At 40.8% G+C, this 23882-nt stretch overlaps 1 protein-coding gene across 1 annotated transcript; it reads right to left on the reverse strand.

Annotated features, from left to right (window-relative positions):
- Positions 1-1463: 1463 nt before the first annotated feature.
- On the reverse strand, positions 1464-22138 carry LOC104535394 (sodium/hydrogen exchanger 7; the record flags this gene model as incomplete). Its single annotated transcript, XM_010191138.1, has 9 exons — positions 1464-1569; positions 4648-4730; positions 7285-7348; positions 12204-12263; positions 17965-18118; positions 19223-19334; positions 21354-21467; positions 21582-21670; positions 22027-22138. Coding segments are annotated over 9 exons (894 nt in total), but the record flags the coding sequence as incomplete, so codon positions are not given.
- Positions 22139-23882: the final 1744 nt, after the last annotated feature.

Here is a 23882-nt window from a genome sequence, read left to right on the forward strand (position 1 = left end):
TTTGAAGTCTGGAGTGACATTTGCTTTCCTTTTAGCCAGTAATAAAATGGTATGGTCAAGTGCTGTAGCAAAGGCAGCCATGCAGTAAGACAAAAAGCAGCAAGGCAATTGCAGAGTTCAGAAGTCTCAAAAAGAAACTAGAAATAAATTGCAAAATTATCTTCCAAGACTAATGCAGCAATGCATCAAAAGAGGAATATATATACATATATGTGTGAAAGTTTCACATTATATACATTAAAAAAGGTATGCAGCCTTATAAGTAGTTTTAATGATGAAGTTAATGCCCCAAGGGGTGTGTGTGTGTGTATGTCACAGAACCAATCCAACTAAAGAAAAAGTTTCCACATGCAGTAGTAGCTAAGAATGAGTAAAGAGGGAAAAAAAGAGCCCAATTATTAGAGAAAATGAAAGGCAAAGCTTGCCTGTTCATTCTGGTTAGATCCTCAGTTACTGGATAACTCAAGATTGTACATAGACACATGGGCAACACACAAGTAGGCTAATAGGTCTGATGGATGCCTTCCAGCCTAGATCTGCTTTAAGATCTCCAGTGGCATTGCAAAGATGGGAACAAGGCCAATTTCTTGCATTACTGACAGCTCCAAACAGGCAGCAGACTTTTCAAATGTCTGTGAAATTTTACTATCAGGTAAAAGTAGGATGCTATCGATACCAGAAAGAAATGCAGGGAAGTATTTCAAAGTTGCAAGTGAAATTCATAACTTCTAGGAAAAGATTAATAGTGATCTGGTCCAAGACTATTTGAACATAGCAGGGATGTTACCATTCCAGAGAACCTGCAAATTGGAGTGATCTCACACAGTACTACAGTTTTATTTACAAGCGACTCATAAAAAGTTGCAGATTTCAGAAGCACTGTACAGATAGGAATGAGATGTATCAGGATCCTGCACGAGTAATAGGAGAATGAAGCATTAATTATTGCAAGACACGGCTGTAAAAGCAGTATAGCGACCTGCTAGACTGAGATAAGGAACTAATTAACGGTTTCTGAAATGTCAGCTCAAATTTCCCAGTGGAAACAATGAAGGGAAGCTCTACCAGATTTCTTTCCGGCATGGGTAAATGTGTCAGTGTCTTTTCTGAAGGAGACCTCAACGCAACCTTAGCAGTAACAAGAAAACATCTTGTCCAGAAATGTTAAGAAAGTACTGAATATTTTGAAGTGATTCATTAAGAACTGCTTTAGTGATTAGGCCTGTGATTTTCCAATATCCTTAAATGTTATATTTAAGGCAGTATTTGAACAGTAAGATAATCTCTGATTTCTATTAACAGAAACTGTTGCCTTAGGGGAAAGCATCTTAAATATTTTCTGCCTAGAAGAAACCAGCACTTTATTGCAATACGTGTACCACACTAACCTTTTGCCTAAAATGCTTTGCTGAAGTTAAATGAATGAAAACCAAAACACAAAAGTATTGAGTCATTCTACTTACGTCATAAACCTGGGGACTTGTCAGGCAGCGCGCTATCAGGCCACACCAGCTGGGTAGAGTTGTGGTTAATGGAGGGCCACTGTGAGTGAGAATTGGCTTTAAATAACTGTAGTAGTTAAGGAAAACACACAAGTGCTCGAAAACCACCGTTGAAAAGAAAAAGACAATTTTACATAAATGTGGTTCTGCCTTTGATCTATGTACTGTGTGATAGTTTTATATAAAACACCCATTTAAAAAAAATCTGCATTCATAAGCAAACAAATGAAAAACATCTTTCCCCCAACACTTTCCCCTTGATCCTTTCAAGGGCAGTTTCTTTACGCACGCATTTTCTGCAAGGGCAACGAGCTAACTCTCTTCTTAAAAGCTTCCAACAAATGCAACGTTTCCAGCTTTTGGGCTCTCTGGAGCCAAAAGGAGCAAGCAGAGGTACAAGTCCTTTAGTGTTAATAGGTCCAATGGTAATTCTACTCTGAAGATGGGAGCATGATGTCAGGATAGCCTCAGAAAGGCAAAGGGAAAACTGTATGGCAAGAACAACATGACACAATGTGTAAATAAAGCAATACTACCTAGATTACATTCAGGGGACATGGGGGTGGAAAAGGAAGGTATCTTTACACCTCTATCCATAGGTCTGCCCCCTAAATTAATATTTGTACACACTAGACAGATAATACACCTGAGGAAATGCTAAGATGTCAAAAAAAGGTGGCCCTGCTACAGGGCAGCACACTGAGCTTGACTGGCACAAGAACAGAGCTCTGGAAGAGAGTGCTAAGACTTCCAAACATTGTCTGAAGTCAGGACCACAGGCTTTGGGTGGGGTTTTGTTTGTTTAAGTCAATCCTTTTATTTTAAGTGTAAATATATATTGCAAGTATTTAGTTACTTTCTTAGGCCTCTAGGCACAGGCCTTTAATCAAGTCCATTTATTAATGTTTCCCTAATCTTCTCAACAGATCAAGGTGCTTAGGGAAAAAAAAAAGGGGCTGTTTTAGCAAAGATGTATCCCTCCCCTTTAGCAGGGCCTGGCACAGCACGTTTACTTCAGCATATAACAGCATGATTATGCCACTGCAGAGTTATGTTTCCTCCTTTCCTCTTCTAGTAACAGCACAGCTACACCCAGTCCTGGAAAGAAACCACCTCTTTCCCCTCACACCAGCCTACCAGCCTTTGCGCTGCTCTGTGGCAGACAGGCACGCAGTAATCCAGCAAACCCAGTAAAAGACATCTGCTACTTCATTGCAGTTTTCTTCATGTTTAACAGTTGTGGGTGAACCCAGGGAACAGCCTGTGACACCAAATGAACTCTGCGTTCCACAGGAATGAAGTTCCCGGTTATCCATCCACACAGACCTCCGCAGGCAAAATCCAGCATTAGAGCACGCTGCCAAATGCATTTTATTAGCATCTTTTTCAAGTTCAGTTCCCTTGCAAAGAGTGACTTTTGAGACAATCTACTTCTCTATTCACAAACCAAGTGAATGCATCAGCAAAAAAACATTTTGACATTTAGCCATGAGTATAGAGATGACAATTCTAAGGGTCCATGCAGTTCAAGCCCACTCAGCTGAATGCCTCCTTGTAACAGAAGGAGCAGAATTTTATCTAAGATACAGTAAGACAGTTTTCCCTCTGGATGTCAAACTCCTTGGCATAAACTTCACAGAACCCTTCCCTAAAGGCTGCTAGTCACCACTGAACCATCAAATGCACTCCCAGCTTCCTTTAAGTTTCTGTGAAGCAGCCAATTAAGCTGTAATCTTCACCTCATACTCTCCCCACTCTTGCTGCAGCTCCTGGAGACTGCACTTGTGCTGGCGTCAGCTGAGGGGAAGTCAGCGTTGCCAACTACTCCCTTTTTCAAAGGGCACATCCCTTTTGTAAAGGCAGGGGAAGAGGATAGCTCTGCTTCCTTCTTAAAAAGAGAAAAAATAAAAGCAGTCAGTCACAGCCAGATCCTTCTGTGCTCTTACCAGAGAAGTCTTTGTTTTAAATAACAAATTGATAATACACCGCTACCAGCCACTACACAAAGGGTTAACCAAAAATTACTACCATTTATGAACATTTAAACTACCGCATATGCACCCTTCTGGGCTTCGGCCCATTACTACTGTATATGAAAGCATCAGTCACAGACAGATTTTTATCCTGAACAGGCAAGTGCCATTAGGATCTGAATGCTTTCAGTACTGCAGCTGAGGTTTCTCTGGATGGGAAATCTCGATCCATAAGGCATGGCAGGGAAATACTGTGCTCCAACCAGGTCAGCAATATCTCAACCCTAAATAGGCAAGACCCCAGTGAGAAGACTTACTTCTCAGATGTAAGCTGCAACAAGATCAAGGTCCTGTCACAGATATTTACATATATTTAACTGCCCCAGAAATTACTAGGAACTGAAGCTTCTTTAAATTTCTAAGCATAAGTGACTTGCCATGGCCACAAGATTAGTTTTCCTTTTTTCCACTAAGTGAACATAAGCTGTTAAGGAAGGGCACCTCTATGACATACTGATTAAGAATATGCTAAGTAGCTTTAAAAAAACCACAAGTTACACAAAAATTGCTCAGAAGCTTAAACAAGGCTATCTAAATAGTATAATAATAGCTTCAGAAAGGTTGTACAATATTGTATACATACAAGGACACTCTGCTTTAACAGCCGTAGGAAGTTCTGGATATACTGGAGGGAATAAGATGGATCACATATAGCTTTTTAGTTCCAGAACTTCTTGTATCAGTGATAGGCTTCCAAACAAGACTTCATGACAAAGGCAGATGGCTCTTCTGAGCAACGAGTCCGGGATTAGGGCATGTACAATCAACTGGAAAGCCAGTTTGTGCTTTGAGCATCCATGAAGACGAGAACAGCTTACTGGAACAAATCAGAGGATCTGAAATAGTTAATTTGCTGTCTTACTGTTTAGGAAAGACCCTCAGCTGCTAGAACTGACTGGTTTTCATCCTCTGGCAAGTTTGACATACCATGCATCAAAGGAAGGAAAGGTCTGTCTTCAGAGTCAGCAAGATCAAGCTTCAGTTCTGTGCCTTGAACCTGTCAAATATTTGATCTTTCTCATGTTTGACTCAGCAAGTGCTTAGGGCACACAGAAAGGAAAAAACCTGAACAGTTCATGCCTTGAAGCTAAACTGTGTTTTCTAAAGGATACTTGTGGTCAAAGCTATACCACAGCCTGAACAGCCAAGCACTTTCCTGTTTTGTCCTGTTCCTTCTTTCAGAATCCGGGCCATCCTAAAAATAAGATAAAAACATATTCCATTATTTCAGACAGGGGGAAAAAACCAAAACAAAACCAAACCACAACAAAAAAACAAATAATACATTCCAGTAATTTGCATTATAATTCCTGTCTAAAAAAGCCAAATTACTTCAATACTGTACTTAGACTGCTGAAGAAAGCTATTTAGGGACATTCTTATACTGAGAATGTAACTTTTCCTAGAAGGATCAGAAATAACTGTGCAGAGACGTAGGCTCTCCTCATTGTCTGAAAGTCACCTTAACAAGCCCTCAGCCACCAAGTTGCCTTGTGTCTAAAAGCTCATCACACAGTTAATGCAGTAATGGAGATAGAAATAAGCACAAAACTGACAAATAAGCCTCACTGATGTCCTGTCCCCATCCCTCTCCCCAAATAAATGAACTGGAATAATCCAGACTGATTCCTATTCATTGCTTGGTTGGCTTCCTTAACTGTAGGTTTATTTGATGTTCTTTCCCTTAGCCTGTTGCTTCCTTGGAAGAACAAGAGAATTTACCGTACCTGATAAACAATTACAAACCTGATTAAATATATCACACTCAAAAGAAACATACCTAACAGGGAATCTATATAAAAATCACAGTTAAGGAAGGTCATGAAAATTTCATAAGTGCTAGGTCAACCTCAGAAGTGCTAAAAGTGTTAAATATAATCCATTTAGTAGCTGTGCTGCAAGCCATTGCAACCAGCTGGTCTGCAGCTGCATTTGTTTTTACTTTTGTTAGTGGGTTTTTTTATTATTATTTATTTGTTTGGGTTTTTTGGTTGGGGTTTTGTTTGGGTTTTTTTTGGCCAGAGGCTAAAGTTAAACACAGGATAACAGATGAAGTGAGAATGCCTTGTATGAATCATCTTCCAAACTACCAGAAAAAGAAGATGAGATTGCCCTGTGTACTTCTGATCTGCAAAAAACCCATGATCCACCAAGAGTTAAAGCTTAGTGCATTTTCACTCCCTCCCCATTCCAAATGATATATTTTCTTTAACTGTGACATGCTGTTAATCTTGGCTGGGTGAAAGAAAAAGGAATCCAAAGGGAACTGACTAATGGAGTCCATTAGGAATGCAACACACAGCAAAAGAGGGAAACAAATGGGTAAGTGCTTTATGTTTACATGGGAAATAAGCAAACAAGTTGTTTCCACCCAATGAGAACAGAATATCCACACTGTGTTTCCTGTTAAAGCAACTCCTCAAATTTGGACAAGCTCACTTTGAACTGGCCAAAGCCACCTTACCACGATACCACTTCCTAACCTTGGTTTTATGCAATAACTATGCCTTTCATTGTAGAAAGTGTTTTGAGGCTTGGCCTTCTGGTTGCTTCCAGACAGCTAAAGTTCACCCTTTTTGGTACCCAAACCCACCATTTCAGAATCTATTTTGTGTGCTGAACACAGGCTTCTACAAAAAACACAGAGAGGCCTAATGCATTTTCTGCAACGAGAGAGATGCTTCCTCAGCAAGTAACTCTTATCTGTACAACCTGTGACAACAACAAAAAAAAAGGCAAGGCAGGAGAAAACACTAATCTCAAATCCAGCAAGTATCGCATGCATGTATCTGTGACCAGCCTGAACACCAGCATCGTACAACCTGAGGTTTACAAAGCACAGTTCATGCACTTGCATCCTCTGCATCCTCTGGGTCTGAAGTCATCTGTCTTCCCTGCCATTTGACTTCCTCCAGCAGGTTCCTACATAAGCCATCAGTTGTGCTACTGAACAATAAGTGTCAAGCAGGACTCTGGGAGAGTGTAAACTAAGGTCTGGACAGAGGAAAATCCCAGTGAAACCTCAGGAAATGTTGATTCATGGGTTTTTTTTTTCCCCAGACCTTTTACTCCTCCTGTGAATTCACACAGTTTATAGATGAAGAAACCTGAAATTTCTGCTCTGAACATTATTTCAATAGCCTTGTTTGCCAATAGCATATTGCATGGAAAAAAACTAAACTCTTGGGTTGATCCTGATGCATAGAAAGCTGCACTAAAGATTCACAGCAACAGTTTCCTGAAGATAAATGGCAATTTTCTAGTGCTTCTTTTGCCTTATACAGGTGATAGGTAGCACAGTTAAGGTGCAGCTGTCGTGTGGTACGGTAAGTAGGAGCTGAAATCAGATTAGCAAACTTTAATTCTAAGCAAGTCCAAGGCCCAAAATTTGGCATCAGTTATTGAACAGAAGCCAAGAGGACTGTCTCTAAGTCAGCCCCGGGGGAGGACTCTATGCTGTAGCATGTTAGCATGTTCCCATGGGTGAGGGAAGTGTATTAGTAGATTTGGTAAGGTTTTTGATGCCTTATATATGTATGTACACACAAACATTGGAATGCTGTAGCATTACACCCAACACAACAGGATGTTTTTTGGTGGGCATTACTTGAATATAATAAAGTAAAATGCATTACTGACTTGCCAGCTAAGAGAGAAAAGTTTTATCCATGCACACAGCTTCTGCATTTCTTTATCGTTTTAGTTATAAAATAAGATCAGCCTAATAGAGAAATTATGTAATTACTTACTCCTTGTAAGACTTGAAAGCTGTCATTAGTAGGTGGAGGATCCTGATCTGGGTCAACCCCAACCCTACAGAAACATCAGGAAAACAAAGCAAGTGGTGTTACTGAGGGTTGCAAATGCTGTAAGTTCGGCAGAATGCATTTTAAAAGCACTTCAAGCACCCAGCAAAGCTGCATTCAGAGAGGTTGTAAGAATAGTTGGAGAAAGAGCTGTCCATTATTCCCCTGCAATTACATAGCTATAGACAAGATTCTTTTCACTCAAGCAACCTGTGGATAACAATTTTAACTCCATCTCAGCATCAACTTTAACTGCTTACCTTTGTTGCCAATTCTTTTGGGACACTGGAAAATATTATTTTTGGCTTAAAAAGGTGAACTGTCTGTGGGTGACATCTGCTTCAGTGGAGAACATCCCTCATGTCCAGCAGCAAGAAACCAAAGACTAAGGATAAGCCCAACCTAAATATTTGACACAGCAAAGAACTTAGCTACCAGATAGGCCTGAGAATGGCTAAAAAAAAATATTTAAAAAGTCACACACACCCCAAGTTTTAATATACTGTGTGAAGCAACACAGAACTTTATTATAAAGACTCAAAATGTTAATTTGCTGCAAGTTTCATTCAGCTGAACACAACACAGCCACAGGAGATTAACAAGACATCTGGCTAGTCCAGACTCCCACCTGAGTGAGGAAGGTTCTGTATAATGAGATGGGAGATAATTACAGAATAACATGTTCATAAGAAACTGTCTACTCGCTTTTGCATAGTTACCAAGCATCTTATTACTGAACCATCCTTTCACATAGGGCTCCTATCCAAGATAGGTATTTAATCCATGTATTTAAGTTCAGGTTTTTCTGGTCTGTTTTGGGGGTAGCTATTTGTTAAGATTAGATGTGCCTAACTTTAAATCCTATTCATGCCTTAATCTCTGTGCTCTCTTACAGAGCCTAGACCTCCAGTGTTAGGCAAGACTGTCAGTCTCAAACGTATTGTGTTTCAGTCCTACCACCTTGCATAATAAGTGTAGGAAAATGCATGCAATAACAAAAACATACTGTCTGAAATGGCCAAATTCTTCATTCTCCCTCTTGTGGAAGGGACTGAGCTGGTTTAGTGTCATTTCTTTGTTACTTAGACTTTGTGTCAGCTATTTCTAGGCATGGTGTTTAAGCAACATCCCTGAAGATCACCAGAAACCAACAGAACCTTGCTGGTAAGACCATATCATTTGTGTGTCCCAGGGCCACGTGCTTGCATAAGGCAAGCAGCAATCCAGACATTATTTACCTTCAGGCACAGAAGATGTCATGGATTAAAATAAAAATGAACACCTTCAAATAACTTCCAGGGCAGCACTTCCTAATAGAAAAACAGAAAACGAAAAGTAGGCATTGAACTAAAGTTTTAAGTCATCCTCGTGGACTCAAGGCCAATGCCAGGCCTCGAATGACAATGTAGTTGAGGGAAAATTCAGCAGGCTGCTCTAAGATGGTCTGCAGCAGCCTCATATAGAGCTGGTGCTAAACCAGTCCTTTGCTTGGATTTTCCCCCCCTCCCCAAGTCTCTCTTCTTTCCTCATCACTTCATTACACCACATACAGAGTCATCTTAACCCTCAGGCACATTCGGCCTGGGAATTCATTGGCACTGATAAGCCTCGAGACTAAAAAGCTTCACCAGTTTAAGGGAACACTGGACAAACAGGTTGAGTACTGGATTGTAACATATGAGCTCTGAAAGGTTGCAAAGGCTTAAATGTTACTACTTAGGCTATCACTAAGCAGCAAAATACATGATAAGAAGGGTTTTCTGCAGACAAATGAGTTACCTAATGAAGCCTCACACAGAAAGCTGAAAAGCTACGTCAGTAAACTCACTCAGTATGGCAATATGAAGAAGATTGCACATTCCTTTATAAATACACAAAAATAAAAGCAAAAGATATGTGGCTTTCCAAACTCCAGCTGCACATTGGGGAGGTTCACCACACTGCACACAGCAACCACACTCAAGTCAGCCGTGCAACCCGCAATATGAACAGGGAGTTCAAGGAGCTCATTCCAGAAGATGAACATAGCTTGCATTCCCTAAATAGCTTTGGGCTACCCACTCACTTCACAGTACATAAGAAAGCCCAAACAATTCAGAACATCTCAGCTTTTACTTGACTCACAAGGTCGTGCATTTGTTTTGAGGATTTTAACTGCCCTTAGGCAGAGGAAGGGAGCTTAGTGGAGGACCAAAGCAGGATGGCCATGCTGTTCAGTGAAAAGCCATAGTACATCACAGGCCAGATGTTTGGGTTCACTGCTGTGCTAAGGAGGAAAAGAGAGCTTTTCTATATTAAAATGGTTCAACTTTTAGAAAAAGAATTCTTACTACAGATGTTTATTTCAAAATTTAAATAGTACAGACACAGACTTGTCCATTGGTTTTTTTCAAAGTTATTTTTCAGATGAATTTGTATTTTTAATATTTCTAATTAATTATTTTCGATAAATGACTTAAGTTCATGTTTACAATGTGTTTCTCAGTTCACAGATTAACATAAATACACTATCTTGAATTCTCATGACTACTTTTTGTATCTGTCAACCAGCATACTGTGTCTCATCCTCTACTCTAGCATGAATTTTATAGAAAGCTTTGTGTTTTTGTAGAATTCTGTTTAAGTTTCAAGGTATATACATCCAGGTCTCATGACAACCATCACTTTTTGCAGGCCCTGCCCCCTAATTTCTAAGAAAGTCTCATCCTTATCACTTGAAACAAAACAATACAAACAAAACCAGTCACATCTCTCCCAACCTCTTTTACAGTGAAGAGAAGCACGGAAAACATTTAGTTGCTTCATCCTTACTTAACTACTTCCATACTTAAAAGTACGAGTAAAGCTGATGCAAGTACATCTTCAACATTCTTTTCCCTGGTGGTTAAAGGAAAAAAAAATAATTAAAAAATAATCAATCTCACATCCTTAAGTACCTTTCAAAAGCTTCCCATAATTTAAACATGCTGTAAATGTATCAGTTCTCTTTTATTTAACCAGTTTTTAAACTGAGAAAAATTGCTGCTAGCAAAAACCCCCTAGCAAAAAGGTGAGTGAGCGAGCAAGCTCTGGTTGAAAACAGTGTTTTGCTGGAGAGGCACAGACCGTGTGGTAAGGACTGAGGGGCACCATCAACTGCAGGGCAGCCAAGGCCAGGGCAGTGTAGATGCCAGTAAGCATCTTTGCTCTCCTCTCCACCTTTTCTGAAAGCCCAGTGCAGCAGTTGTGTGTGGATTCCCCAAGGGTGTACTGTAGCAATTCAAATAAGTAACTCTCAAAAGCTGATGTCATATGAAGACTGTGAGCAGTCTTTCAGCTGTAACAATGCATCTATATCCCAAAACTGGTAAAAAAATCCACTTCTTTCCCCCACTGGCATCACTTCAGTATTAGACACCTTAATATTTCAGTGCAGACAGTAACTAGCACAAGAAGTTCAGCCATCTTTCTTTCTGCCTTGGGAAGTACACTGGAATCTGTAGACAAGAGTATTCTACAGTACAAATCCAAGTTACATATATTTCTTCACTTCTCCCTAGTTAAATATTATCATTATTATTATTATTATTATTATTATTATTAATGCATAAAAGGCTTTTCACGCTTTAAGAACTCTGTAATAGCAAAGGGACTACCATAGAGCTCCTAATGTCCAATACCAAAGCACTGCCTTTTTCCTCTTAACCGACTCCTGACCTTCTTGTTCCTTATTCTATAGCTCAACTCAAACTCCAGCATCACATGTAGGAAAGCAGTTACTCAGACTTGATCCCTCAAACATTAAGCCCTATGTCTAATTTAAGCAGTGTGGTAGAAAATGGTTGACACACAAAATGTGGAACACAAAGTGGAAATTGAGTGTATGGGAAGGAATGGTGAAAAAGCAGACAGAACTGCTTCAAGTTCTCCACTATGTCATTTTAAAGTGGGTGGAACCATTTCTTCTAATACTTCAAAAACCTTTCCAAGGCCCTGCAACACACAGATGACAAGTTATCAAAATGCCAGGCTTTATTACATTCTAGCATATGTAATTACGAGTGGCAACAGCCAAGACTGACTAACAGATAATAGTCCTCAAATTCTCTGTACAAGCTAACGTACTGCATTTCTGGCAAATGTAGTAGTTGGCTGGGAACCTTCAAGCATGACAGGATACATGAAAAACTTACCATTGCCCCATCCCAAAGAGGTTTTTTTAATATAAATATTCAGTATATATTAATACATACATACACACACATGCATACAAATGCACACTCTCCTATAGCTACCAGTTACAGATATTTTTTCTTCTTTTCTTTTCTTTCTCTATCCATGTATCGGTTCTAGAAACCCTCAACTGGAGAAGGCTAGGATTCTGGTTCATCTCAAGTCTTATTATTATCTTCCTATAAAGAAAAATGATAACCCTCAGATTTTAAAATACATCTCCAAAGAGATGAGGTTAAATCATCTATGAAGTCCCTTCCAACTTGAACAGTATGAAAAAAACGCCCAAACCTCAAGGAATACTTAACACCTGTGTGATTAGGGATCATATGATCACATCCATGATTTATCAGCTTTGAAGTCTACCCAGGCCAGAAACACTACTTTTGCTTCATCAATTACACATACACAAGAGATAAAGGATGTGGTTTTGGTGGGTTTTTTTGAAATGAAAGACATGATGTGTGATCCACACTCTCCCAGCTCAGAAGAAGAGAACAGATTCAGAATTGAGGAACATCTACAGCACTCTGCAGAAAAGGAGAAGCAGCAGCAGCATGCCATAGTATAGAAAAAGAGCACACAGTGTTATAAAGATGAAGAACGCCAAGCACCAGGTTAATTCGGTATAAAGGAAAGCACAGTGTCACCTGAAATACAGCCAGCGGCTTTCACTCATCTCTTCCACCGATGGAACATGGTCACCAACTCTGGTACAGTACAAGAACGCAATGTGAGTAACAAAACGCTCATGAGATGGTAGCTTTACAGAGCTCCTTAGCAGAACAAAAATAAAACAACAGAAACCCCTGCCCAGTCAAAAAAGACAACGCACACAAGAATAAGAGTGGTAGAACAATGACAAAATTAATAAATGAACAACAGCAGCACTTTATGATTGAGATATCCAGCAATATTTTTCATTCCTTCAGATTCAGACCAACAAAACACCTGTATTCATGACAGGCTACCTCCCCCAGAAAACAAGATTCAATAGCTCTCAAGAGAGCTGCTACACAGAGACAGAGCCCATCTATGACAATTCCTACCACTTCAGATCGGCACATGGTCTAAAAGAGAAAGAGTCCTTAGAGTCATGACAGAGGCCATCAACACTGCAGTCCAATACAACTGGCAATATGTGCTAAGTTACTCAGTCAGTTTAGCTAACAACTAACTAACAATCTTTAACATACTAAATCTCCAGTCGTAGCAGAGTGTGCTTTTACTCCTTACTTTGCCTTTTCCAACTGTACTTAAAAAAAAGAAAAACACAAGTGAAAGCATGTTTGGTTTCTAGTAATTTCGACTTAAATTCCTTAGCAGCTTGTGGGTTTCCCCCCCCCCCATTTTTCCAGGGAGGCATGCTACAGGAACTACATACTGCTTATGTGAAATAAAAGCCCAGATTATCAGAAATCCACAGAGGCCTCAGTTTACAAAGAGCAGGTGTACACATCCTGATTGCAGACTCACATCTTGATGAACCAAATATTTACGGCCATAGCTTGTGCTACAAAGTGCGTGCACTCATCTAATTCTCAAAGGCCAAAGCAAATACCAGAATTTGGACAGTTCTGTTTGATTCCTGGTTCAATAGCTCTTCTCTCATACCAACATACACTCCAGGTCAGAGCACTCTGCTCCAAAAGGCAAACACTGAGACAGCTCCGCATACGCAGGAAAAACTAAAATAAAAACTGTCCAATAACTTCCCTTCTATGACTTCTCTCTCTTTGCTGTATCTTTGCCAAGTTAATATACTGAAGTTTTCCCAGATGTCTATAATGAGCGTGCAGCATTTTTGGAAAATTTTAGCTATTTTGGAAGAGTTCAACTGTTTCTCAGAAGATGGTTAAGAAAGAAGACGATTCCTACTGCCATGTTTTTAAAAAAGGTAAAAATAACTAAAAAAAACCCAGTATTAGGAAGTTGTTTCAGGTTGCTTTTAGGATACCTTTTGATATTCTTTTATGTGACCTGGCCAAGATGATGACTCCTGAAACTGCCTGCTGAGGTTTGCTAGAGCTTGGCAGTTAAACCCATATCACTCACGTACTCTAGATGTATCTCAACCCAGCTCCTACAGAGAGACTAGGCCTTCCCCACTCTTTTTCTCTCTGGTGTGAATAGCTATGTTTCAAAGGACAAAACCAGAGATAAGGAAGTATCTCCTATGCTTACTTCCAGACACCCAAAAGAGGAGGTAATCTCTTTCCTACCAAGGTAAAGACCCAGAGGGGTGAGGCTGGAGTTTCAGAGGTTGCACTGCACCTCCATTAAGAGAGGAGAAAACAGTGCAGAAAGATACGGTAAAAGGAAAAAGCCCACAACAGAGAGCAAGGGGCAATGTCTGTGTCTGTGCATTTGCCCTTCAAGGACAGCAGAGAGTGGGTAGAAGGCAGTGAAGAATTCAAGTGGTAGAATAAGGGAAACAAGCTGCAAAACAGAAGGATGTGACCTCTTATCAGACATCCCCAACTCCAGCCCCAAACATAACACAAGGCTGGATCTCAGCATCAGCACTCACTTCCTGTCATTGCAGTGCACTCAGGCGTGGTATTTAAGAAATGCACATTTTATTGCTGGACCACCCTGGGCAAGATATAGAGTACAACCTGAGACTGCCACCAAGTTGCCAGTTTTACCACCATCCCAGATAGGTAGGTTGTTTACATAGCTGCTATGTGAGAGGTTGCCAGATTTCTTTTTGAGTTTGCTCATTTAAAGAAGGAAGAAAAAAATCACTAGATAAAATGCTCTTAAAAAGATTTTATTTGCTAACTTAAGGCAGTAAATATCTAAGTTGACATTGTCTGTGCAACCTTTACCTTTTCTGGTAGTAAGTTATTTAACATTTTAAATTGAAAGATACAATGCTAACATTTAAAGATTTTGAAAAATGCTGCTAAGTATAACTGAAATGACTTCATTAAAATAAACACAAACTTCCTCATTTGAAGCCATTTATGGAGGAGAAGAAGGCATTAATCTACATGTTGCTTCATTCAACACGAAAAGAACCAGGTCAATAAACTCTCATGAAAAATGGACAAAATGCTATTTTGCAATAGAAATGCTAGGAGTTCCCTTTTTTCCTGTGACAGACAAATGAAATGTTAACTCAGCTACTTTTAAGAAAAGAGGAACTTTGCCAGCGGTTTTGATTTACAGGGCTCTCAAATTTGCTGAAACTGTTAAAACTTCAGGGAGGAAACTGTTTCTTTGTCTTAGTCTCAAAAAAACCAACTATGTTATTAATATCCAAGTCATACTTCAGTTTCTAAGAAAAAAAATAATCTATTGCTAGAAAAGCATAACTGTTTACCACGCACATGCTTGAATGCATCTCTCTGATAGACAGTCATTCAAACACATGACATCATGGCTTGAACTCCAGTTTCTGGTGTTAATTTTAACTTCCTTGGCATCAAGCGGCAGAAACCAAAAGCATCTAAAGATCCCATTATGTTTTACTCGTATTTTTCTGCCATGACCTCACTTTCCCAACCAGTTAAACAGAAAACTAAAGTTAAGTCTCTGGTACAAACCATAGGTCCTCTGCTTAGCTGTACATTTAAGCCTGATCTGTACTGTGGTACACCAGTAACATGCCCTGGCTGGAAAGATATCTGCTCTTCTGATTGAGACATTCAGAAGAAAGCAAGGGAAAGCAGAAGGGTTTTTGCTTCTTTTCTTCCTTATACTTCTTTTTACCTTACCAAAACTTAGTTTTCATGTTAGCCTCTCCCTTCTTGATCTGCCTTTAATATATATCACATCATGGGAGAGAAAGGAACACTAGGAGTAAAGGATGCATCCTAATTGCCATGCCAGAGTCATGTGCCTCTGCCTCTGGGCCACAGCAAAGCAATTCTGGACCCCTGCACACACACATCTGCCTCGCCACAAACAGAGCGGTATCAAGCCAGTCTTAAACTCTTGGCTAGAGTCAGCTCTCTGGTACTGTTCTATTTAAATTGTGCAGGCAAAACCTTAAGTAAAATCCCTTGGTGGTGTTGTCACCTGTCTTAGCTTTTCTGACCTGCTCAGTACAACAGACATGCACCTGCAGTTCCTAAGCTTAGCCCACAGGAACTGTCAGATGGGCCACCCAGAAACCCCACTGATGGCCAGACCAGTACCCACAGGAATACAGTAATGCTGCTCTGCTATGCAATGACCAGGCAAGCTAAACCAGACCAAAAGGTCAGTCAGCTTGGTTGACTCTTTGTTAAAGCAGGTCTTTGTCATCTCCTCACCTCCACACTGCAACAAGACTAGCTCCTTCATGAGGTCTTTGTAATGACTGACTGGCTTTGTCTTTCCTTCCATGAAGGCTAAAGTCAACAGGACACAACTGTTGTGAACTTTCATATGAGAGCTGGCCTTTTAGGCACAAATCCTGACATTTAACTCCAACACACAAGAGGCATTAGCTTATGTCCCTTCATTCACTTAATCTAGAAAGCAAGCTACCTTCTATCTTTTAACCTCTTTTCTGCAAAACAATCCTGTATGGGAGCATGACTTATCTGCAGCCTCTTGCAATCAAACCTAATAGGCAAGTGCCAGGACTCAGAAAGCATCCCAGGCCACCCGAGGGACAAGATCTCTGCAGCACAGCCTCAGGACTGCATCACCAAGGCTCTGGGACAGCATCTCATCTTCACCTCCTCCTGCCTACCTCTTCCACTGGGTAGAAAGGGTTGGAAAAGAGAAAAGCAGCATATTTCAGAAATTCAGCTGGAAAACAATTTGTCCCTTTCTTAAAGCTGTAAGGTCAGACAGGACTTCTTGCTTTCCAGCAGAACAAGGCTCTGTCACAACAGAGGGTTCTTTCCCAGCACCAAAGTTTCTAATTCTCCATCAGCTGCACATGGCTGCCACCTCCTGGCACAAATCTGATATAATGCAGTCTAAAGAAGTGCAGACCAGTATTAATAGAGTAGTGCCTATCAAAGCACCTGTATGCAGACATGTACAGTTCTCTAAAATACTTCCTATGTAGAGTTCCCTCTTTTACATGATATCTTACCCTTAAAAGGGAAGTTAATTTATTTTCCATGAACCACGCCAAAAAAATTACAATTAAAAATTGCTGCTTACTAGCAAGGGTGGGTAAATCTCAAAAACCCCTACCTACAATTAAACACTCAAAACTAGGGTTGAGTCAACTGTATTTTGGCAGCTACTCCTTTAGGAATGATACAATTGCCTTTCCAGTTGTTCTGCCTTGTTGGCCACATTAATGATTTTTGCAAGTCTAGTCTACCCGAAGGGCAAGCCTGGCATAGATACGGTGTTAGCCCTTTCTCCCTTCAGGGTCAACTCATCAGCCAGGCTCATGGAGTCTCATTACTGAACTAGATTAGTCCTTCTAAAGGAGTAAGTGCATCTGCTTGGAAGCTTCCACAAGCTGCTTCCCAGGCTCAATGGGTGATTTGCGAGGTTGGGGGGGGCAGCCAGTTTCTAGTTGACCAGGAGCTGGGCCACACACTGTAATTCAGTCCTGTCCTGCTAACCACTGAAGGAGTGCAGTGGCAGAAGCAAGGGTTGACTACATTCACAAGCTGCCTTCTGATACAGGCAGACTGAACACAATTCCTCTTTGCTTAGTTGTTCAACAGTGCATCCTGTCCCTTCCTGGATGACAAGGTTTGAAGGAAATAACCAACCATGTCCCCTCAACAAAAAAAGGTGTAGGCTCTAGGGCAGAAGGCTCAGGATGCCAACACCTATGAGAGAGCTCTTAGAGTCAGTTTTGTTGACCTGGTTGCAGCCACACTTCAGAAGATGTTTTGAAATCCACTCAAGTGGAGGGCAGACAAGGAATATCCTCACAGCCATGGTAAAGGCTGCAAGCAGATCTTGGTAGGCTTTGCTCAGCCATTGGGAGCAGATTGCAAGAAGTGTTCTTACCTGCGAGCTGCTGGCCAGAACTCACCTCCTGCTTCCTTGTTCCCCACACCTTGGACAGTCTATGTACACTGCTAGTTATGCAGACACTGAGCCTGCTCTGTTGCTGAAGTGTATTAGTACAGTTGTCCGTTTTATATCTTACATATATACGTGTGTGTGTGTGTGTGTATATAAAAATCAGACAAATCCACTTCTGTTGTCAGAGGTGTGAAATGGAAAACTGCCCGTGGTACCTATTCCAGGTATCTGGTTAAAGGCATTATACAGCTCTCACATAGAAACCAGTCAGGCTGGGCTTTAGGCTGAATCCCAGCAGCATCTTGTACCTTTTCTTCACCAGCCTGCAGTAGCACCTTCCTCTGTAAAACAATGTTCTAAATACCTAGAACACTTCCAGCAAGCATCAAACAAGTTCTGTAGGCCTATTCCAGATTAGCATGGTTGCCACTTGAAAAGTGACATTTCTGCAGCATACAGTTGTGTACTGACCTGATGTTCAGCCATGACAGCATGGGAGTTGTACCTCCACCGACAATCCACACGGTGAAAAAGACAATGAGGAGGGTTGTTGAGAACATCATTTGATGCGAGTAGGTAGCAGTATCTCGTATAGCCAGAGCAAATGCCATGGCTCCCCTGAGACCTACATGGAAGAGTGAAACAGCAGAGCTTCAGAAGTGCAACTACATCTACTCATAACACAGCATCTTTCCTTGCTCCTTCCCTGCCACATAGGCACAAATTGACAGGCAAAAAGCACTGGGTTCTGGTGAGTTTTAATTCCCTCAGTTTCCCTGCTAAATTATGCCCTGGGATGATTTAGAACATAACTTGCCCTTGTAGTTTTCTGTAACTTAGAGAATCCTTCTTTAGTAGGGGAGTCACAGATGACAGAATGGTTGAGGTTGGAAGGGACCTCTGGAGGACAGAATGGTCCAACTCCCCTGCTCAAGCAACCTCACCTTGAGTAGGTTGCCCGGGACCACGTCCAGACAGCTTTAGAATATTTCCAAGGGTGGAGATGTCACAACCTCTTTGGGCAACCTGTGCCAGCACTTAGGCACATTAAAAAGTATTCCCTGATGTTCAGAGGGAACCTCCTGTGTTTCAGTTTGCACCCATTGCCTCCTCTAGTCCTGTCACTGGGCACCACTGGAAATAGCCTGGCTCCAACTTCTTTACACCCTCTTGTGTACAGAGGCATCCCTCGCACTTCTTAAGGATGCACGTGTTTAGACACATGCACACACACTATGATTTGCTTTAAATGACAAACTTAAAGTTATCTGTGTGACAGAAAACGTAACAAGTTTAAGTCAAATACCTTGCTTTCTCCACCTAAGCGTGAGAGGGCACCCATAAACATGCCTCGATTTTCTCAGTAGATATCTATCTGTTTCTGCACAAAATGTACATAATCTCAGCTAGAAATAACCTTCTGGGAGAAATACACCCCAATTCCCTCATCCCTTTCAGATGTACTTCAAGTGAAAATACTCTACTCCCAACATGAGGTGACTGCTTGCTACCAGCAGTTGGCATTTCAAGATGTCCCTCTTTGCAGACACAATACTTTCTGTAAAGGTTTCTGTAAAGGTTCAAAGATACATGATGGCATGCTGCAACAACCATGAAGTTTTCTATTCAGGATGCGTGAATGTGGATTATAAAAGCAGTAGGTAGTACTACAAGTTGCTTATGAGTTAAAAATAAGACTTTTTGCTTTACCAAATATTTTTACTTTTACCTGAAAACATCATCATGTGCTGGAAGTTCCAGCTGATCTTATGCCTTCTGCCCAGATTCAACAAGAAGGAGAGAGGGTAGATGTGTGCAGCTCTGCCCAAAAAGATTGCAATCTGTTCACAGCTGAGGGTTAAGGATTTCACTTTACTGAGGTGTGCATTCCTGGGTACCTGGCTCTAACATGAAGTTTCTGTTTTAGTGAGAGATTTACATCATGATATCAAGTGTTCTTGTTAACCCTGTTTACACAGACAGAAATTAATCTATTATGTTCATACAGAACTCAATACACAGAATGCAAATTTTAAACAATATAATCATGTTTTTAATGCACAGTGAAATTATGTCTAGTATTAAATTTACAAGCTGTACAAATGAAGACTTTACTTTTAAAAAATCAAACTTTAAACGACTATCACCACCACCATTTGATTCCATGTTTCAGACCAACAGAAATGCAGTTCTAGATACAGAAGGAAAACCAACATAAGACCAGAAAGTGGCCACTCCATTACAGCTCCTGCAGAGTCAAAATCTCCTACTGGCTCACAAGCACTTAAGAGTACAGAGTTACTAAGATGATAAATCAAAAAAACACTTATCAGCACTAGAATGAAGTTAAAAGAGTAATAAAAGAGTATTGCAGAAATTAATGACACTATGTGGCAAGCTCCTTCCCACCCTTACTGTGGTGTAAAACATCCAGTGGTTCCAGTGAAGCAGCAGAAAGCTGAATCCTCCCTCCACCATCTAAGGAACACTTTGGGACAGAGTGTTTGGGACACACACTAGAGTGGTGTGCTCAAATCCTATGAAATGGCTACACAACCAGAAGCCCACCAAACACTGATCGTTTGCTGCTGGGATAACAAAATTAGGAGAATGAAACAGCTCTCCCATGGTTTTATTTCTTTTCCATGAGAGAGCTCTAGACACCACTGGGTTGTGGCCATAGCTGAAGTAAAGTAATACTCTCTGCAGGAAATTATGTCTCTAAGAAAATGAGATTTTGATTATTACTTTGCACAAAAAGCTTCATGTAATTATTCCAAACAACTTTTATAGCAGTTATTTTGAGGACTGCAGAAATCAGACATCATAACCCATGACAGGAAGAATGGCTAGGATTTTATCAGTGATGCTGAGGCTTTAGCTCTGCCTTTGCAGTCCAACCTCTCTCAACAGCGAATGTTGCTGCTATGTTTCACTCTCACAAGGTTTTAGCTCAACGGGGATAGCAGCTGTTGAGGCAGAATCTGGGTGCTAGTACTAGCTGCCCTCCTCACAAAGGTAGAAAAACATTCAAGAGGCAAGAGGGGTTAAGTGCAATGGTAGAAAAAGATGTGAAAAATGTAATAGAAGGTAGGTAGGTAGGAAAGGGAACAAAATAAATACTGAAAACAAATCCAAGACAAATAGTGTAACCTGAGAAGGGATAGAAGGCCACAGCAAAGGTGAAAAATTACAGTGCTTAGTATGCCAGATGCAACTCTTCTGTTGATGTCTTTATCCAATGGCTGCAGGGCTCTGGAGCATTTTTTAGGTCAAAGAATGGACATGAGGAGACAGAAGAAAAATGGTTACTGTTTGAGAAGAAAGTAAATGGCTAAAGGAAAATAAAGATGAATGTAGAGAGATAAGAGAACACAATGGAAAGAAGGAAAGAAAATAAATACATTTGGGATTAGGCCATCTTTATATGTCCTTTCACTGAGTTTTGTCTCATTGCTGATAGCCCTACTCCAACAGGCAGAGAGAAATCAAGACTGGAAGACTAGCTCCCATGGCTTCATGCACATTTTTAATTGCTCTGAATTTTCAAGCAGCCAAGAATATAGTGGAAAAAATAGGCACATAAGCTATTTCAACAGGGGCAAGATGCAGAGAGAAATCCAGTGATTCCTAGCTTATGACTTCTAGCAGTTGCTCAGGTGCAGAGCCAGCATTGTGTGGCACAGAGGCCTTAGGAATTTGATGCAAGGGGTAACCAAAGTTGTTCTCAAAATCCTTGTGCCTGCAAGGATGAGGGAAACTCAGGTCAGCTGCTATCCTCTACTTGGCACACCAAATAGACACCACAGGTTTTCAGGCACACAAAACAGAGAAACCTCACACAATGTGAAAAAGGATACAAAAGCTCCAATGATGAAAATTGGGCTGAATATGTGTTTCTGGAAAGTAAACAGTGCCAAACCCATATAAGAAAATATGAAGTTCTCAGCCAGGAAGTGCAATACCTCAAAGAGCTAGGGAGAAAACAGTCACACGTTAATAGCCAAGCAATAAAGCTGCATTCCAAAAACGAAAGCACACAGAATACTACAGCAATACAGCATACAAAAGGTGAAAGATAACTTTACCTGCTTAGTGCGACTTCTTGATTCAACTGACAAATTATTGTATGTATAATGCGCCTGGGTAATCCCACAGAAGAGGACAGCCACCACACCTGTGAACAGAATCACATGTAAAAATCAGCCTGTTGACTGTGTGAGCTCACACTTACCCTTCTCAAGCCCGATTAAATTTATACATTATCCTTAACATTGAGATTTTTTTATAAACCTTATTTTCAACAGTTAGATTTCAGGTTGGAATCAGGTGGGAGCTGACTGCATGAACCAAACCAGTGCTTTTAAAAGTCACACAGTGAGCTGCACTTCCAGTGGCATTGTATAAAATGTAAAAAAACTTAAAGCACCAACATCTTGTTTCTCATCAGAAGGTTTCAATAAGAAAGTGGAAGAAGGGCTGCTAAGACAGACAGGACCTCTGTCTCCATGTGCTTGAATCCCAACAACTCACCAGTAAATCCACAAGCTTCTGCAAGCAAGAAAGTGCTCCAGGACATCAAGAAGAAGAGAGCCGTTTCCAGCAGAGGGAAGCAGTGCAACTTGGTAAACTTCGTCACGTTAAGTCATTTGTTAAGGGACCAACAAAATAAACCCACAGGTCCTTTGGCTTCTCTGTACCGACTATTTATGAAAAATGCACTAACAACCAATGCTAGTCCAAGAACAAAATGCTTTTAGTCCGGAAAAACATCAATTCCATCATATCAAGACAAACTTCAGAATCAAGGGCTTTCCTTGCAATAGTCACCAGTTTTCGATTTTTTTTTCTGCATATCCATGGCATAACTGTGGCTCCACCTCTTTGAGGTAATGTCTTACTCTGTGCCATGCTTCTCTGCAAAGTACCAGCAGGGAAAGGAAATACACCTGGCATTTACTTTTAGATTGTGTGTCTCGGTTTTTCAGTGGGTTTGTTTGTTTGAGTTTACTCCCTTCCCCATAAAGATTCCCCCCAACATCTAAATAAAGGATAAAAATCCATTCAGAAGTATTTAATTCACAAGGCTTTTCTTGACTACAGCAACCTTAAGATGAAGTAGATTTAGCAGAATTTTTCTGCTCAGATTGTCAACAAGTCTTTTTCAGCAAGTGTGGCTACTTCTGCATTTTTGAGGCAAAATAGAAATCTTGCCTACAACAAAATGTATTTCCTCTCCTTGCGTTGATGTGTTTTAGAGTAAAAGACAACTCAATCAGAGCAGCTCAGTCTTTCAATGGAGAAAAAAAAAAGTGTTCATCTTTCAGATATGAACTTTTCTTTTTTCCTTACCACTACGCTGGCAGCAGGGAGACACAGAGCAGCCCACTGTACCTGAGGTGCAGACAGCTGTGTGCAACGCTACTAGAAGACACAGAAAGAAACCATGTGCTAACAGAGGTGGTAGAAAGATCCCTGGTCTTTCTGAAAGCTGACAACCAGCACTGCTTACTCTGAAATCCAAGTGGGAAGACAGCAAGAGCACAGCAAGGCCACCTGGAACAGTAGGGTGGTAGCACTCTCCCCTGCTCCCGTGAAGGTAATCAGTACCTCAACAGATACATCAAGACTACACTATCATCCACCATTGCTCTCCATGCATAACACAGCTGCATCATGGGTTCTCTGCAGCACTACATAATCTAAAGCTAATGGCAGCACTGCTGCCTGGGGAAGCGTAGCTCATTATGGGTTAGAGATGTTAAAAGCAATGAGAAGCACCACTTTTCACAAGGAAATCACAGGCCCTGGTAGGTCTGGGGTTCACAGCACTCTTGATTGCCTCCTGCAAGCAGCAGTCAGGTAGCCCAGAATACTCAGTGGAGGCAGTCTCCTGTGGGCAGTTATGACAGAATACAGCCTTCACAACCAGCCCCCAAGTGATTGACACCAGAGGCAAACAGCTGGCAGTGCTTCACTGGGAGCCTGGTTGGGATGAAGCAATCCTGAGGGTGGCCACTCGCTCCCTGCCCATGCCTACTTCTTGTTGGCATCCTCTGCTAACTCAGAGGAGGGTAAGGGCTCTGAAGAACATACTCCTGTCATACCTTCAGCTGCAACCCTGCTTGTCAGAAGGCTGCACTCTAAACAAAGCCCAAACCATAATTAAATGTATATATGTATCTCCATGACAGTTAATATTACACCAAATATAAAACTCAGCTTTTTTTTTTAAACAGCTGTTATTCTCCACACAATCACTTTTCCATATAAACCATATATCAGACTTTCAAGGATGAGCTAGATTACACTGAGCTAGATTACTTTTCACCCTCCTAAACAGACCCATTTTGTAACATTGTGCTTCTGAAGCATCCACCAGAGTAGCA

The sequence above is a fragment of the Mesitornis unicolor genome, unplaced genomic scaffold (assembly GCF_000695765.1).
Source record: "Mesitornis unicolor isolate BGI_N332 unplaced genomic scaffold, ASM69576v1 scaffold44688, whole genome shotgun sequence".
Lineage (NCBI taxonomy): Eukaryota > Metazoa > Chordata > Aves > Mesitornithiformes > Mesitornithidae > Mesitornis > Mesitornis unicolor.